The sequence below is a fragment of the Morchella sextelata genome, assembly GCF_020137385.1.
Source record: "Morchella sextelata strain SCLS chromosome Unknown scls_9, whole genome shotgun sequence".
Classification (NCBI taxonomy): domain Eukaryota; kingdom Fungi; phylum Ascomycota; class Pezizomycetes; order Pezizales; family Morchellaceae; genus Morchella; species Morchella sextelata.
This window is the reverse complement of record NW_025408624.1, coordinates 1140792-1155083: the sequence shown is the minus strand read 5'-3', so window position 1 is coordinate 1155083 and position 14292 is coordinate 1140792. Positions and strand designations below refer to the sequence as shown.

The 14292-nt window shown below is 45.6% G+C and overlaps 4 protein-coding genes across 4 annotated transcripts; 2 read left to right on the top strand and 2 right to left on the bottom strand.

The window, feature by feature from the left end:
* Positions 1-2787: 2787 nt before the first annotated feature.
* H6S33_012984 (uncharacterized protein) lies at positions 2788-4909 on the bottom strand (the record flags this gene model as incomplete). The annotated part of the gene is made up of 6 exons (XM_044844343.1): positions 2788-3284; positions 3342-3910; positions 3966-4251; positions 4358-4470; positions 4520-4569; positions 4631-4909. 6 exons carry the CDS (start codon positions 4907-4909, stop codon positions 2788-2790), a joined length of 1794 nt encoding a protein of 597 aa, XP_044694693.1.
* A 641-nt stretch (positions 4910-5550) lies between these two features.
* Positions 5551-8376, top strand: H6S33_012983 (uncharacterized protein; the record flags this gene model as incomplete). Its single annotated transcript, XM_044844342.1, has 8 exons — positions 5551-5658; positions 5712-6079; positions 6135-6432; positions 6482-6523; positions 6610-6725; positions 6787-7020; positions 7077-8112; positions 8164-8376. The coding sequence occupies 8 exons, from the start codon at positions 5551-5553 to the stop codon at positions 8374-8376; spliced, it is 2415 nt and encodes an 804-aa protein (XP_044694692.1).
* Positions 8377-9699: 1323 nt separating this feature from the next.
* Positions 9700-10730, bottom strand: H6S33_012982 (uncharacterized protein; the record flags this gene model as incomplete). The annotated part of the gene is made up of 3 exons (XM_044844341.1): positions 9700-9743; positions 9816-10312; positions 10570-10730. The coding sequence occupies 3 exons, from the start codon at positions 10728-10730 to the stop codon at positions 9700-9702; spliced, it is 702 nt and encodes a 233-aa protein (XP_044694691.1).
* A 1654-nt stretch (positions 10731-12384) lies between these two features.
* H6S33_012981 (uncharacterized protein) lies at positions 12385-13206 on the top strand (the record flags this gene model as incomplete). Its single annotated transcript, XM_044844340.1, has 2 exons — positions 12385-12698; positions 12762-13206. 2 exons carry the CDS (start codon positions 12385-12387, stop codon positions 13204-13206), a joined length of 759 nt encoding a protein of 252 aa, XP_044694690.1.
* Positions 13207-14292: the final 1086 nt, after the last annotated feature.

The window sequence follows — 14292 nt, the reverse complement described above, 5'->3', positions numbered from 1 at the left end:
CATTTTATGATCGGACTAGGTGTCATGTAAATCAGCCTAAAGATCCCAGTGGAATTTTATGGGTGAAGGTATGTATGTGTACATGTACTCCTAGCACACACCGCGCATGTATCAGATTTATATAGATGGGAGATCGACACGGTTTCCTTCCCGTAAGCCAAGGCACCCAGACAAGGCCCTAAAACCCTCAAGACAGAATGTGGGAGTACTTTGTGGTATAAGCCCGCATATACGTGTAAAGATTTGTTGGCTTTTTACCACCTCAATTCTAGCTGGAAATCCCTCTGAAATCCACCGTCGCTCGCACCAACTACAGATGCTTGTATAAATCACGATGGCTGGCGGTAATCGCACTTTGAATTCACTAATTATGAATGGATTTCATTACATTCAGCAATTTTTAGCCAACTAATGAATAGGATTCACGTATCACTGTTCAGAGAAAAGAGACCAGGTCAAAGCGTTGCGCAGTCATGATCAGCATTTGCAAAGTAAGGGAGGTGGCCGGCCCTGACCAGGTTAAGTGATGAGACAGAGTCAACGAGCGATTTTTTTTTATTTCCTATTGTTGAAAACTAAAATTTCCTAAGATAAGACCCACGCAGAGATAACTGGAGACTCACGTGTAAAATCTATTTGCTATAGGACAAACCTCGTTTTTTTTCTATAGGCTGACGTACGACCGGCCGGGCCTCTCTGCTTAGAACGCACCATGTACTTATTCCCCTGATCGAGCCTGCCAAAAATTCCCAGGAATTTCCTCGAAACTCTAAAATAAAGCCCTCGCTTGGTATTTGACATGTTGTTACCTGGATCTGATTGTTCTGTAACTGAAGTGCGATCGCCATGATGCAGGAAAAAGGGGACAAGTGTAGCAGTCTGCTTACGCAACCAGCCACACGTTACAGAGACAAACAACTCTCCTGGGGATTTTCACGAGCGGTTCTGGCATGTGGGGTCTATTAATTGTTGGTTGATGCCTCAAACCGTTTCGGCGCGTGGTACGGGCTGCCCCTGACAACCAATGATATCGCTTACCATCCTGTTTGGGCTGTTTGGCGCGCTGCAGGTGTCAACTTAGATCCTGGTTACGAAACGTCAATCATAGGGATTCCGATTCTCGATTGGTAAAAAAGATTTGGCACCTCCCGCATCTAATATCCGCCCCGCATAACGAGATGGAGATGGAGGTGGGGATGCAAGGGCAAATATCGAAACCGCCATTCGTTACGCCCGCTGTATCAGAAGATCCGTGCTGCAAAGCTTGGATTTTTTTTTCTTGATTCCCCTTAGTTAGTTCTGGAATATCTTGGTGTATTTATACCTTCGTTGTCCCGGTGTTTGTTTCTCTCTTTTCTTCTCCACCCACCACAGTGCCATTCACTTAATTACATCTTCTTTTTTCCTCTTGTAATCAACCAGCTCGTCGACCGGTTCGACCAAACCCTCTTTTCTGTTTATTGCTTGCCAATTAATCGCTTCCTCTCCGCCAATCCGTCATTTACACAACCATACACACTCTTCAAGATCAGAAGACTCTATCAAATTAAGATCAAAATGCAGTACCTTACCCTAATTGCCCTCCTCTTCACGGCCTCAGCTATCGCTGCACCTATCGCACAAATCACTGCTGTTGGAAGTAAGTCACAAATCCACGCATGGAACGTGAACCCCAAGTAATTGTTCTAACGTCATATCTTCTAGCCAACAACTACGGTGACGACGGTGTTCCTTCAAAGACCGATGGAGCTGGCGGTATCGTCCGTCTCGACGGTGCCAAAACTGCTACTGGGAAGTTGTAGTTTGTTCGTTCTCAAAGGCTAGGGTGATCAACAACCCCAGCTTACGAACACGAATAGTACTGTGCTTTGCTCTTTTTTATTCTTCTTCCTTTGCATTTCCGTCGTCTTCTAATAGACGGATCTGTTTCTTTGATCTTCTTCTTCTTTTCTTCTTAAGCCCCTCTCGGTAGGACCAACCCCCGATGGGCCGCGGATAGCTTTTAGTGTATTGGTTATGTTTTTTGTGCGCTTTCGTTTTCTACAGTTTCCTTCTTAGATCTACGCGCATGAGTACTCGTTCTTTAGAGGAAGGGCCCTGATCGGATTGACTGGAGAGGTTTTTATTTTTATTTTTATTATACCCAGGGTGTAACGCCCCCGCTCGTTTTCTTTTCTTTTGTATACTGGTGTTTAGGGGGAGGCTGAAGTGGATGGTGTTTAACTGAGGTCGATGAACTTGTGGTTGGGTCATGTAGTGCTTTGAAAGTGCTAAGCTTTTTCTTCTTCTTTTGAGTTTGTTGGTACGCTAGCGAAGGGGGGTTTTCGTTTGTTGCGTTGAGGGATTATCCAAGTCAGTGGGGAGCCTGCAGCCAGGTTTATTTGGATTCATGATACATTCCAAAGCATTGGTAGCGAAAATAAAAAGTGTCCAAGCACTCCAGATTCAAGTTGTGTTTCAGCCCCGTGACAAGACCAGGGAATTGCTTACCGCCAGGGGTACATTGACCAGCCCCAAACAAGGCCCCATGCGGAAAGTTATTATCTATATATATTCCTAGGTAGGCAGGTATCATTGGATCAAGATTTTGCGTAGGCGGAAGGTGTCCCTGTTTACACGAGGGTGCTCGGCGCGGTATGCTTGAGGTACGAACAGATCGAGTGATATTTCATGATTAACTTGTGAAATAACGAGTTGAAAAATAACAAGCAGAGTGTTTCACTTAAATATACAAATTTCGCAGCACCATGCCACCATTATAATACAGCCCTTTACTTTGAGTTTTCACTAAACCGCCGAATAAACCGCTGAGTTACCTCTTCCACAGGCCACTCTTTGCTCTATCTCGACATTTCTCCCATTTACGTTGACCTTCTTTTTCGGTGTTGCCTGGAACCTGTGAACCTGGTCTTTCCTTGTAAATCTTGCACTTCCAACCTCATCCCCCTTCCCACCAATAATTCCACTCTTGCGGGTCAGGTCACCCGTGCTACTACTACCGGTCATGGAGGATTCGTCAATCGTCATTTCGGCAACCATAGGTTCGAGAGGGGGGATATAAACAGGAACGCTGGTGTTGTTCCTTTTCCCAGTGCCTAGTTGGTAGAACTCGTTGTTGCCCCACCAGAGAACGTCAGAACCAAAGTTGACGTCATGGGCGGGAGATGTAGCAGAGGTTGAGGCTTCGACATTGGTGAGATTTTGCATAGTTGCCGAGATGTGAGTTGCACCCACGGAGAGGGAAGACAGGCGGATGGGAACTATACTGTTGGCCTTGTCGTTGTCTATATATTCTTGTTAATGACCACTCGATATGGCTAATTGCGCCCGGCGGAACTTACATTCAAACAACCCACTCAACGCCTTCACTTTTGTTGGCGTTCCTTGAACGTGGGTCCACCTCCCATTGCCCAGATTTCCAAAGATACCGGTTCCACAACTAAACAAGTCCGCACTCACTTTCCCATTTACAATGTTCTCTGCATCAACGCAGAAATAGCTGTTTGCACCTCCTGCTTCGATTCTCTTTACTTTTGGCAAAATCTGCTTGGTATCGTACATTCCCTGAAACGTGAGTAGTGTTGGTACTTCAATGTGGTTCGTCTCAGGGTTATACTGGAACCCAAGTTGGCCGTTGGTGTTGTCGCCAAATGAAAATACCCGCCCTGCGTCATCGAGAACTAGTGAGTGGTGGTCTCCAGCGGCGATCTGGGTAATTTTGTAGTCCGAGAGGTGCGTGATCTCATGACAGGTATCGTAGGGTTTGTCCCTGGGTCGGGTAGCAAAAGTGAGACCGGGAATTCCAAGTTCACCTTTCGAGGGGTAGTGATAGGATGCAGCAGCAGAGAATACACGGCCGGAAGAGGTGAGAATGAGAATGTGGTCTCGCCCTGAAGTGATCTTAGAGATACTGGAATATTATTAATTCAATTAGAACTCAGTTAAAAAGAATTGTTTGAGAGAACCTTTCGAAATAGCTTAGCTCGGGCTTGAGCAGCCGGTATGAGATCTTAGATTCAGAAGATACTCCGGGGATCCATGACGACTCGGAGAGTTTCGTAGATTCGGTTTGATCTTTCTTTGACATGGGCAAACTGTAGATTTTGCCATCTTTGGAAAGCCCAAAAACCCTATCTCCCGAGATCTCAACAGAGGCAATGTCCTTTCCCGTAAGTGTTTTCTCCGGCTCTTTGATATCCGGCGCATATCCAGTTCCCCATTGAAGGATGTCTCCCTTTTCGTTTACGGCGACTAGAGAGTGGTGTTAGTTGTACGGAGGAGAAAACACTGATAACATTCGATGATATGAAGGAAGAAGAGACTGATGATATTCAGCGGCGGAAAGGGTTTACCTTACCCCCGATGTTGCGGTCAAGCTTAAGGTCACGGAGAAGGACATTGTCGAATGCGGAAATACGGCGAGGAGATTTGATGAGATCTTCATTCGAGTCTGGAGCTACTACTCGTCCACTTTTGAAAATGAGAAATGCTCTTGGATGGCTGGATAGGGAACACATACACATTATTTCCCCAAGCATACACCCCTGGGTGCTCCCAACTATTTTTCACCTTTAAGGCAACATTATCTTAACAACATTGTTACGATAATCATTTTGGTGGTATTCCATACCTGGACATGCTGGGCGCTCAGCTTTGATTTCAGGTCGGCTGCAGCTGGCGAAACAACAGCTATTCCCTCTGCCCTAATCACCGGTTCGGTCGACAGCTTGTAGGCCACAAAACCGCCGACAATCGCCGTAGCAATGAGAGCACGAGGACCCTTCCAAATGACAGGCTTCGCAGTCCGCGCCGTAGAGATATTTCTGCAGAGTGTGGTCCTAGTGCTCAAGATACGCCCCGGAATAGCGCGCGAAAACGAACAGAGACTTGAAGTCGTTTGTTTGAACATTGTTTACTAGATGGACAGTCAGGATGTTGTTGTCCAGCTGCTGGCTAGCTAGAGAATTTAAAGGGGATACCTGAGTCAATTTATTCCCGTATGTACGAATGAGTTTCTTTGTGCTGCACTCGATTAGGAGTTTTTGATTTTTTCTCGTGAATCGTGGATGACATCAGTATTCGGTTACACAAATGCTAACCCTAACCCTACATGTACCCACTTACTACCAGGAAACGAAGCGGAGCCTCACATCGTTTCCGAGAAAGAAAAAAATTCGATACGGCTCGAGAGGAAACACGGTGCAGTACGAGGCCCCTCCATTCCGACGGACAGGATGTTCTTGTCTTTATCACAGTCTATCACTCGCGCTTTCTGCAAGTGGCTTGGGTGCCGTCTTGAGGCTGGTTCTTGGCATTTACCTTAGCTCACGACAATTACTGCCTGATTTGGTTACACCGCTTAACTCAGTCACATGATCCGAGCACTTGTCGGCACCACGAGTAGTTCAAACCACATCGCGTGAACTCCACAAAAAAGTACCCCGCCAAAGAACTGCTCAAACAGCTCCACTCATAGCTGACCGAACTCAAATATATTTCAAACTAACACCTGTGAAAGCTTTAGAACAATTCTCCATTACAAATACAGCCATGTTCGAGGATCATTGGTACCAGCACTCAGCTCCGGCAGTCCCTGAGGCTCCAAAAATGCGCCGGCAGGAACCAATAAAGAAACAATCCCCTGCTCGACCATCTTTGGTATGTGAATTATAGGAATTAAGGTTCTTTGGGCTGATTGGCGTATTCTGTAGGAAAGAACTTCTTCGAATCTCTTAAAGAAGTCTACCGAGCAGCAACAAAAAAATCCAGCCCCGGAAATCCCAATAGCCACTATTCCGCGGAGACCCAAATCCTATGGAGATCTTAGGGTGCTAGTGCAAGATAAATTTGTATTACCGGGTATCAAGGGGGATGTAAATCATGATGTTCGGGAACTTCCTCCAAGACCAAAGTCACGGAATGATCTCGAGGGTGCTAGGATCGCAAGATATGGACATAAGGCTTCAAATGGGACATACAAGGGCTCAATTATAACACGAGAAATCAAGGATGAATTGGACTTTGCAGATTGGTATAAACAATTTGAAGATGACCTTCAAGGCTCCAATAGTGAATACCAGTAACTACCCCTACTAGCCCCCAATTCCACAAGGCGACCCGTTAATAGCCCGTAGACTATTTCACTCTACCCTCCAGTCGCACCTCACAACCTGCAACTCGCTCATATCTACAACAGATACAACTCTCTCTCTCTTGAATACCCTCCAATCCTCTTTCCGCACCGTTCACGCCCAAACCTCCACTTTTCAAGAAACATGTTCCAGCCTGCTTTCCCATCAATTTCACTTAGAAAAGCTCCTTTCTTCTATATCAACCGCATTACATCCCTTCACGGAGCTAGAACCTATTACTCGTCTTCTTGCCCGCCCAGGAAGCGATTTTGTGAAGACCCCGGCGTTTAGGGAGATGCTGGTTCGATTGGATGATTGTATTGCATGGATGGACGATCCTGCTCATAAAGGTTTTCACGATGTCGAGACTTATGCGCCAAAGTTTAGACAATGTATGACTCGTGCACTCACATTAATACGAAACTATTTCGTGAGTAGTATACGTGAGGTTTCAAATGAGGTGACAGGAAGAATCAAGGAAAGGCAGATGAACGATACAACCCAAAGTGCGCTGTTATATGCAAAGTTCAGGGTCAATGCACCTCTTCTGCGGGAGTTGGTGGGTGAGATTGAGAAGAGGTGTGATCATGAGGAGTATGTATTTTCTTCTCTAAAGGTTTATCTTGGTGTCAATTAAAATCTAAGAAAAATGTAGGTATTTGTCATTACTAAACGAGTGCTATCATTCCTTTGCTTCGGTTCGACAGAAGCTTATTGGACCGATCATTTACAAGCGTATGACTGAGCTGTCAGCACCAACTAATACAAAGAATAAGGAGCTGGTACCATTCGCAAGGAGTGGGATCAGTTTCGTGAGGAGTATCTGCATGGATGAATTTGAGCTATTCTACGCATATTTCTCCGGAGAGCAAGGAGACAGCGAGGTCTAGTAAGTTTATATATACCCCATTCAAGCCTGGCTGGTGCTAATAGGCCTAATAATAGTACTTTCTTGGAATCTTTGTGCGAACCCCTCTATGATCATCTTCGACCCCGTATAATCCACGAAACGCAGCTAGTAAAGCTCTGCGAACTTTGTACATTAATCCAAACTCGCTATATGCGAGACATTGATGATCTAGATACAGAGCCTTACGATCGTACGCAGCTTGACTTCGGCCAAATAATTCAGCCCACTCTCCACGATACCCAATCTCGCATTGTCTTCCGTGCACAGACAATAATACGCGATGAAATTGAAGGATTCACACCTAAACCTGAAGACCTAGACTATCCCGCGAAGTTTCAATCACCCTCTAGAGAGGGGACCGCGAGTCCGAACGCACAAAAGATAATAGACCGCCATGATGACCCTGCTGGTACGAACGGTAATGGGGGGTTCGATACAGAAGCAGCGTATAAAGGCTGGTACCCTACACTACGCAAGTGCATTTGGCTACTCTCTCGGATCTATCGACTCGTCAATTCAACCGTATTCGATGATCTAGCGCATACAATAGTTCACCTCACAACCATCTCGCTCCTCCGAGCTTCACAACAACTAACACAGAAGAAGACCCCTGCAGATGGGCACTTATTTCTGATACGCCATTTTCTACTCTTGAAAGAACAGATTGTCACTTTTGACATAGAATTTGTAAAACCAGATACTCAAATCGATTTCTCCGGACTCGCGGGCTCCTTCTGGGAACTGCGCGAGAAGGGTATATTCTCACGCACTGGTATCTTGAACTTGGTCAAGGGTGCTGCAATGCCGAAAGTGGTCGAAAACATGTTAGACGCCAAAGTTGAGCTCGACGCGAGGCTGCGGACAGTTATTGGAGAGTTCACTAAACACTTCGCGGACCGCATGACAAATGGGATTGACGGCCCATCGAACAGGATCCGTGCAGCAGCGGGGGCTGATCCAGCGGCTGAAGTTAGGGCTGCCGTGGAAAGAGAGGTAGTGGTGTTGAGAGCAAAGTTGGTTGAGTATATAGAAGACGGAAGGACTCGGGAAACATTGGTTGGCGCTGTACAGGTATTGATCTCACTCTTGGTATTTGTAAAAGACGTGACTAACTGGGTATAGGAACTGGTCATACAAGCATATGAGAGCTATTACGAGAGCACTTTCTTAAGCGGCAATCGAAGACCTTCAAGTGGTGGAGTTATCTGGGATGCGGAGACCTTTGTAGGGTGGAGTAACGATGTATTCGGTGTTGGACTGGGACTGTTAGGATTTGATGGACAGGGGGACAGTGAGGATGGGAGCCCGGATAGATCGAGAACAGGAAGCTTATAAGTCTATGGGTTAAATCTGGTGAAAGTAGGATAATATTTATATACCCAGGGCGAGAGGTATGTGTGGAAATGGCTAAGTTGAAACGCATTATTCGCTCTATCTTATCCATCTCATATCACCGGCCTTGTTTCTTATTGTCGTGATATGCTTCCACTAGTGAGTGGTGCCCTGGGATTTCTTATACTTTACGGAACTTGCGGAGGTGACTAAATGACATCGACACTAATCGATCCTCCATAATAATTAACAATTCAAAATCCGAATAACGCGCGACCTAAATCCTCTTTCTTCCTGACTAGGGTGTGACTGATTCCTTATACACTTTGGATTTTGACTCCAAAAGCCTGAAATCAAGCTCGCGCTAGCTCGGCTATCTAAGAGTCGAGGCTCGTAGAGCGTGAGACTTTATTTCGGGCTCATGATATGGCTCGAGCCGGTGGTCAATGATCAAGAAAACAACATATTCACCCGCCAAGGTTATGAATGAGAGGGCATAGATAAACCGCATACGTCATGAGAATAGTTAAATTAGGTATAAAAAGCCTCTGGATATTTCCCACTCACATCATAACTATGTAACTCATTACATGTATACATACTTTACTCAAAAGTTAATCTTTAGCGTTAGCTGGACCATACTTGTAGTTAAACTCGAACTACTTCTTCAGCCCCTCAGATGACAAAACTGGTTTTTAAGGCCAATTGCACCATACAGAAATATGCCAAAGTAATATTATATAACCTTCTACATTCCCTTTAAAAGAGGTTCTGACCTAAGACATTTTACTGGCAGGCTCAGACTCAGTCCCTGTGGCCGCACGCGTAGGATCTTTCCGCTCCTTTAGAAATTAAGACATTTTGATAGGCCTTTTTCTTTCTCTTGTTCAAGAACAGAACGTAGTAGAAGGTGGAAGTTCGTTGATAGGAGAAGCTAACTTCCTGAAGGAGCTGAAGTTATGAAGTACTCAGGCCGATCATTTCTCTCCATTTGCGAAAGCACTTATCGGCCGTTTCTTTTTTTCTTACTGTAGACGCTTTGAAGCCAGCGAAGACCTCTGATATCGGTAACAGAACAATGATCATTTAGAAAGAGGAAAGAAAAAAAATAAAAAAGCAGAATCCCACCGGCCACCAGAACGAAGGAAAAAAAGTCTACAGGGAGAAATTTCCCGGCCAATTACGGCTCGATTCCTATTAGTTATAATGTTTTCCTCCGCCCCAGGTGACTCCACGAACTCCCACAGATCCCAGACCCATTTTTGTTTATGTTCATGCAGAATTTCATAGAACTTTTTGAAATATAGAAAAGTCGTCGAATCTACTTCAGCAAGGCTGCTCGTACGCGCGTTTAAAGACTCTGCTAAACTCTGGACGGTCAAAAGTAACGACGTCAGCAGCCATACAGCAAGCGTAGGAATTTTTTAGACTCTTTAACATACGTTCGATCTTGACCACCTCCCTTGTTACTGTGGTAATGGCCTCGTTCTCCTTGTTTAAAGGAATCTTGACCTTGTCACCATCCAATGTCCACTGGCAAATGTTCTTAACAAAACCGTCAAAAAACTCGCCTGTCGCGTTGAGGTAACTCTCCAAGGTATCCCTGCTGATCTCTCTGAAGGCCTGTGCAACTGCCATAGCAATACGTAACCTCACAAGCTCTTCGAAACCAGAGCAGTCAGCGACCAGATCGGCATAGAGATCATCGCTGTCGAGGGTTGCCCAGAAGTGAGGGTAATCGGCCTCCTCAAGTGCGTTTGACAAGGTGTGCAACTTCTGTACAGCCTCCGCGAATGAATCGATTGGGGGCTCAATGAGACTGTTGGGTGGGAGAAGATGTAGGCAGAGCGAGAAATCGGGGGAGGGGAAGACGGTGAGGGCCTTGACGAGGATGTTGGTTATGGTCTCGTCACGAGTGAGATGAGGGTTAAACTGGTAGCTGCAATACGGGAGGATCGTGGGATTTTAGTTAGCGTAGTGATTCTTGAAGGTGCAGGTAGAAAATTTATATTGAGGAAATAGAGTTTTTGGTGGAAGTTCAGAGAAAACCAAATTCGCTTCAATATGGGAGGGGTTCATTCCGCCCTTCAGGTAATAGGAAACGTTTATATAATGTTCATCATAGTAATCCCACCAGAAACGCACGAGAGGTGCAAAAATGAAATATCAGTTTAGAAATGAAATATTCACACTCACAGCTTCAACAAGGCCAAGTTGGCCATGTTGTCGTATGTCCTGTTCTCGCATTGGCTTTGAACATAGTCCTGGAACGTACTCACGGTCTCCGGATTGTAGCGGTCGAGACCAGAGAGAATCTCCTCAATGTGCTGAGGGCGGGATGTGGCATCAGTGGTCATGATGGGCAATGCTTCGGGGGTTGATGTTTTCTGAGGTTCGGCGGTCGTGGTGGTGGAGATGCATGGAGGGGCAGAATTCCCTAGCCGCTAAGTTTTAGGGCTAGCCCTAAAACCACAGATCTTCGAGAGCATGAATTTTGCTATCCTCGTAAGAGGCTTAAAAATAATTTTTCTTTTACTTTTAGTAAATTAAATCTCTAGGTTTCATAACGTTTATAATTCATTTAATGTATTTCAAGAGTTGAACTACAACCACTGGCTGAGCTTTGCGTCGTGGCATCACCGTTTATCACTCATAAACACTAGGGGGTCCATCCACCTCGCGACCGCGAGTTGTTACTTTTGATATCCCCAGTTGGTTCCAGCTCTCCTCCCAGCTCCTCTGCCAGCTCCTCTGCCGGCTCCTTTGCCAGCTTCTTTGCCATCTTCTCTGCTTAACTTTCAGCTTTCCTTCCCGATTTCGGCCCACCCCACCTCTTTCCCTCTCCCTCTACACTTATGGGCCTTCGGCCCCCCCCCCCCCCTCTCCATGTACATTCTGCTATCCTTGGTTAATTCAATTTATGGGACCTTTTGTTGCGGTGTAGATAGATTTTGGTGGGGTAGGCTGGTTGCTATGTGGGTTAGGGTTCCTTGCTCTCGACCAATCAGCTGTCGAGAAAGTTCAAAAAACGGTACATGTTAGATATTAGATAATATTGTACCTACTACATGTAAGCTCAAGGACTTCCCCCCCATTATTATACATCTTAGTTATTTACCTTCATAATTTAGCAAATATTCTAGTTACCACTACATCATAGCATTCTGACTTGAAAAGTTTATACGATCACAGTACCCCAAGAACTTATGTAGCTTTGAGTGCATGTATTTCTTGGCTACGCGCACTGGTACTGAGTATGAACGGGGCTTCAGGAATCATTAGCACCAAAGAAATATACCAAATCCTCGCCGGTCGCACCTATAACTCAAATAGGTATTTGGCATGTAAGTACGTAGTTGTGTCCCCGTATTTATGGTCGCATTCTTGGTGTATTATCATGCCTCCTACGAGGTGTTATCTAGAGACATGAACAATACTACAGTACGGCTTGATATACCACAATTCGCGTACCGGATCCCTTATTCACTCGTATCTCGGAATTTGACAATTCAGTACTACATGTAAGTAAACGTATGCAGTCGAGCTGCTAAACTATTATAATTAGCGTGCGCTAATTATAATGGAGCGAGTGAAAGACGGTGATCCAATCACTAATGACGTATCATAGACAAGGATTATGGTGCATCTGGACCTTCGCAACAGCTGGAGCTTCACACCAACTGCAAACTCAATAAAATAGCACAGTTCGGACTGAGCGATGACCTCCTTATCGATACCCCCCTCCCTAGATCTGTATGTAGGTATTCACATGATAGCTATTGGCAGAATTTCAGCCATGAATAGCGGGGTTGTCTCTCCTGGTCACTGTGATTTCAGATGCATGCAGATCCAGATCCTCCTGCGCAGGCACGAGGCGGTTTGATTGAATACCTGGCCTGGTCCTGCCGACCTATGCCGACACCTATGTAAGCTTCCACAAGTCATTAATAACCGATAAACCCCACTTATCCCAGTCTCCCATCCTCATTCCTTTGCAAACCCCTCGTAACCATGGCCGCCGTTCCCCAATGCCACTTCTGCTTCGAAACGCTCGCGTCCCACCTCGAGAACCGCAAGTCGCTCACTCTTGCTCAAATCGAGGCTCTATATAAACAGCGGAGTTCCAGTACCAACGGCGTGAGTTCTAATGGGACAGCAAACGGCACACACACAAACGGAGTGGCTGCTACACCACACCCCGACAGGCCACTGTTCGTGACTTGGAACAAGATCTCTAGATCTGGGAGCAAGAATCTCCGGGGTTGTATTGGTACATTTGAGGCTCAACCTCTTGAGTACGGACTCAAAAGCTATGCTCTTACTGCGTAGGTGATATAGATTCTTTGGGTAGTCATAGATTGTATAGTACTAACGCCACCGGCCTATAGAGCGCTTGATGACACACGTTTCTCTCCAGTTTCGCTCAAAGAGCTTCCGTCGCTTGAGTGTGGCGTGACACTACTCACAGATTTCGAGGCTGCCTCCTCAAGTATGGACTGGACACTCGGGACACACGGGTTGAGGATAAGTTTTGTTTATCATGGGAGGAAGATGGGGGCTACTTATTTACCCGATGTGCCTGTTGAACAAGGGTGGACAAAGGAAGAGACTGTAGCGAGCTTGATGAGAAAAGCAGGGTGGACTGGTAGAAAGGAGGAGTGGGAGAAAGTCAAGTTGAACGTAGTTAGGTATAAAGGTACTAAGGCGACAGTGAGCTATGAGGAATATCGCGAATTGATCGATGGGGCAAGTGAGGTGAAGAGGACTGGAGGCTTGCACGATGACGATGACGAAGAGGAAGAGGAGGGTGAGGAGAGCGAAGAAGAAGATTAAGCTGCTTGAGCAATATGGGTAAGCTGGGGTACATGTGTAGGTGAATGAGGTATCTTGGATAAGAATCCAGTTGCCTTTCGCACCGCCCACCCTCAGTATTTTCTCCTTTTATCTGTTGCGCTACGGTCTTTCTTGCGTCCTATCATTACCTTCTTTACTTTTCTCTATATGTTCTCGAACGTAGACTGAAGTGTTAGACTTCCTTGGTACGGTTCAGATCATAGACAAGGACTCTTGTAAATATCATGTTTGTTTCCTTTCTCTCTAGATCTGACTCAAAGTCGTTTATACATAGGGTAAGATCGATACCATTGAACCCGAATGTTTGTCAGTGTATGTAGTTGAAGATGCAACTTGATTGTTTTCTTGATTCTGAAAGTTCAAGCATGTTTAACCCCTAATACTATATATACGTATCAATAGATCTTTCTAGAATTCTATGAGTCCCTTTATCGCATCTGTATCCACCTCTCGCCCAACGTCAGAAATTCTTCTTCCAACGATATTGACGAGCCTTAGGATATATTATGATTACCTTGATTGGCCAACTAGCCTCTATGTTGCTTGAAGTCGCTTTAATCTCAAGAGTTGTATCTATACATGAGGGTAAGCGTACATGGGGTCAGGCATACAGAGCGTTCTTAATCCGGAGCATGTTCGGCTGATAGTTTTCCGCAGCTGGCTTTGACTGATAATGTGTGCGCGGCGTGCCTCGGTTCTTATCCTCTCTACAAGAGTGGTAGGAATAGAAACCTCTAGTGACACGGTCGAGTGTGCAGTACTTGGCCATCCCATAAGCATCTTAGATACTAAGCTCTGGCCTGGTTTAGGGGCGGGAGGCGGTGGCCAGAGCAGCTAGCAGCTAGCAGCTTAAGGTTGATGTGGGAATCATACGATATCACTCGGACACCTTAGGGTTTGAGGATCCAGTCTGGTGGCCCCCGAACCCGGACTCCCTCTTTTCAAAGTTAAAAAAAAAAATGAAAGAACCGGACTACGGCAGCTGATGACAATAAAAGCCACTTTTCCATCTGGCTTTTTGAAAGCTATGCTACTGTCAACGGGTTTTAGTTAATCGGGTGCTCT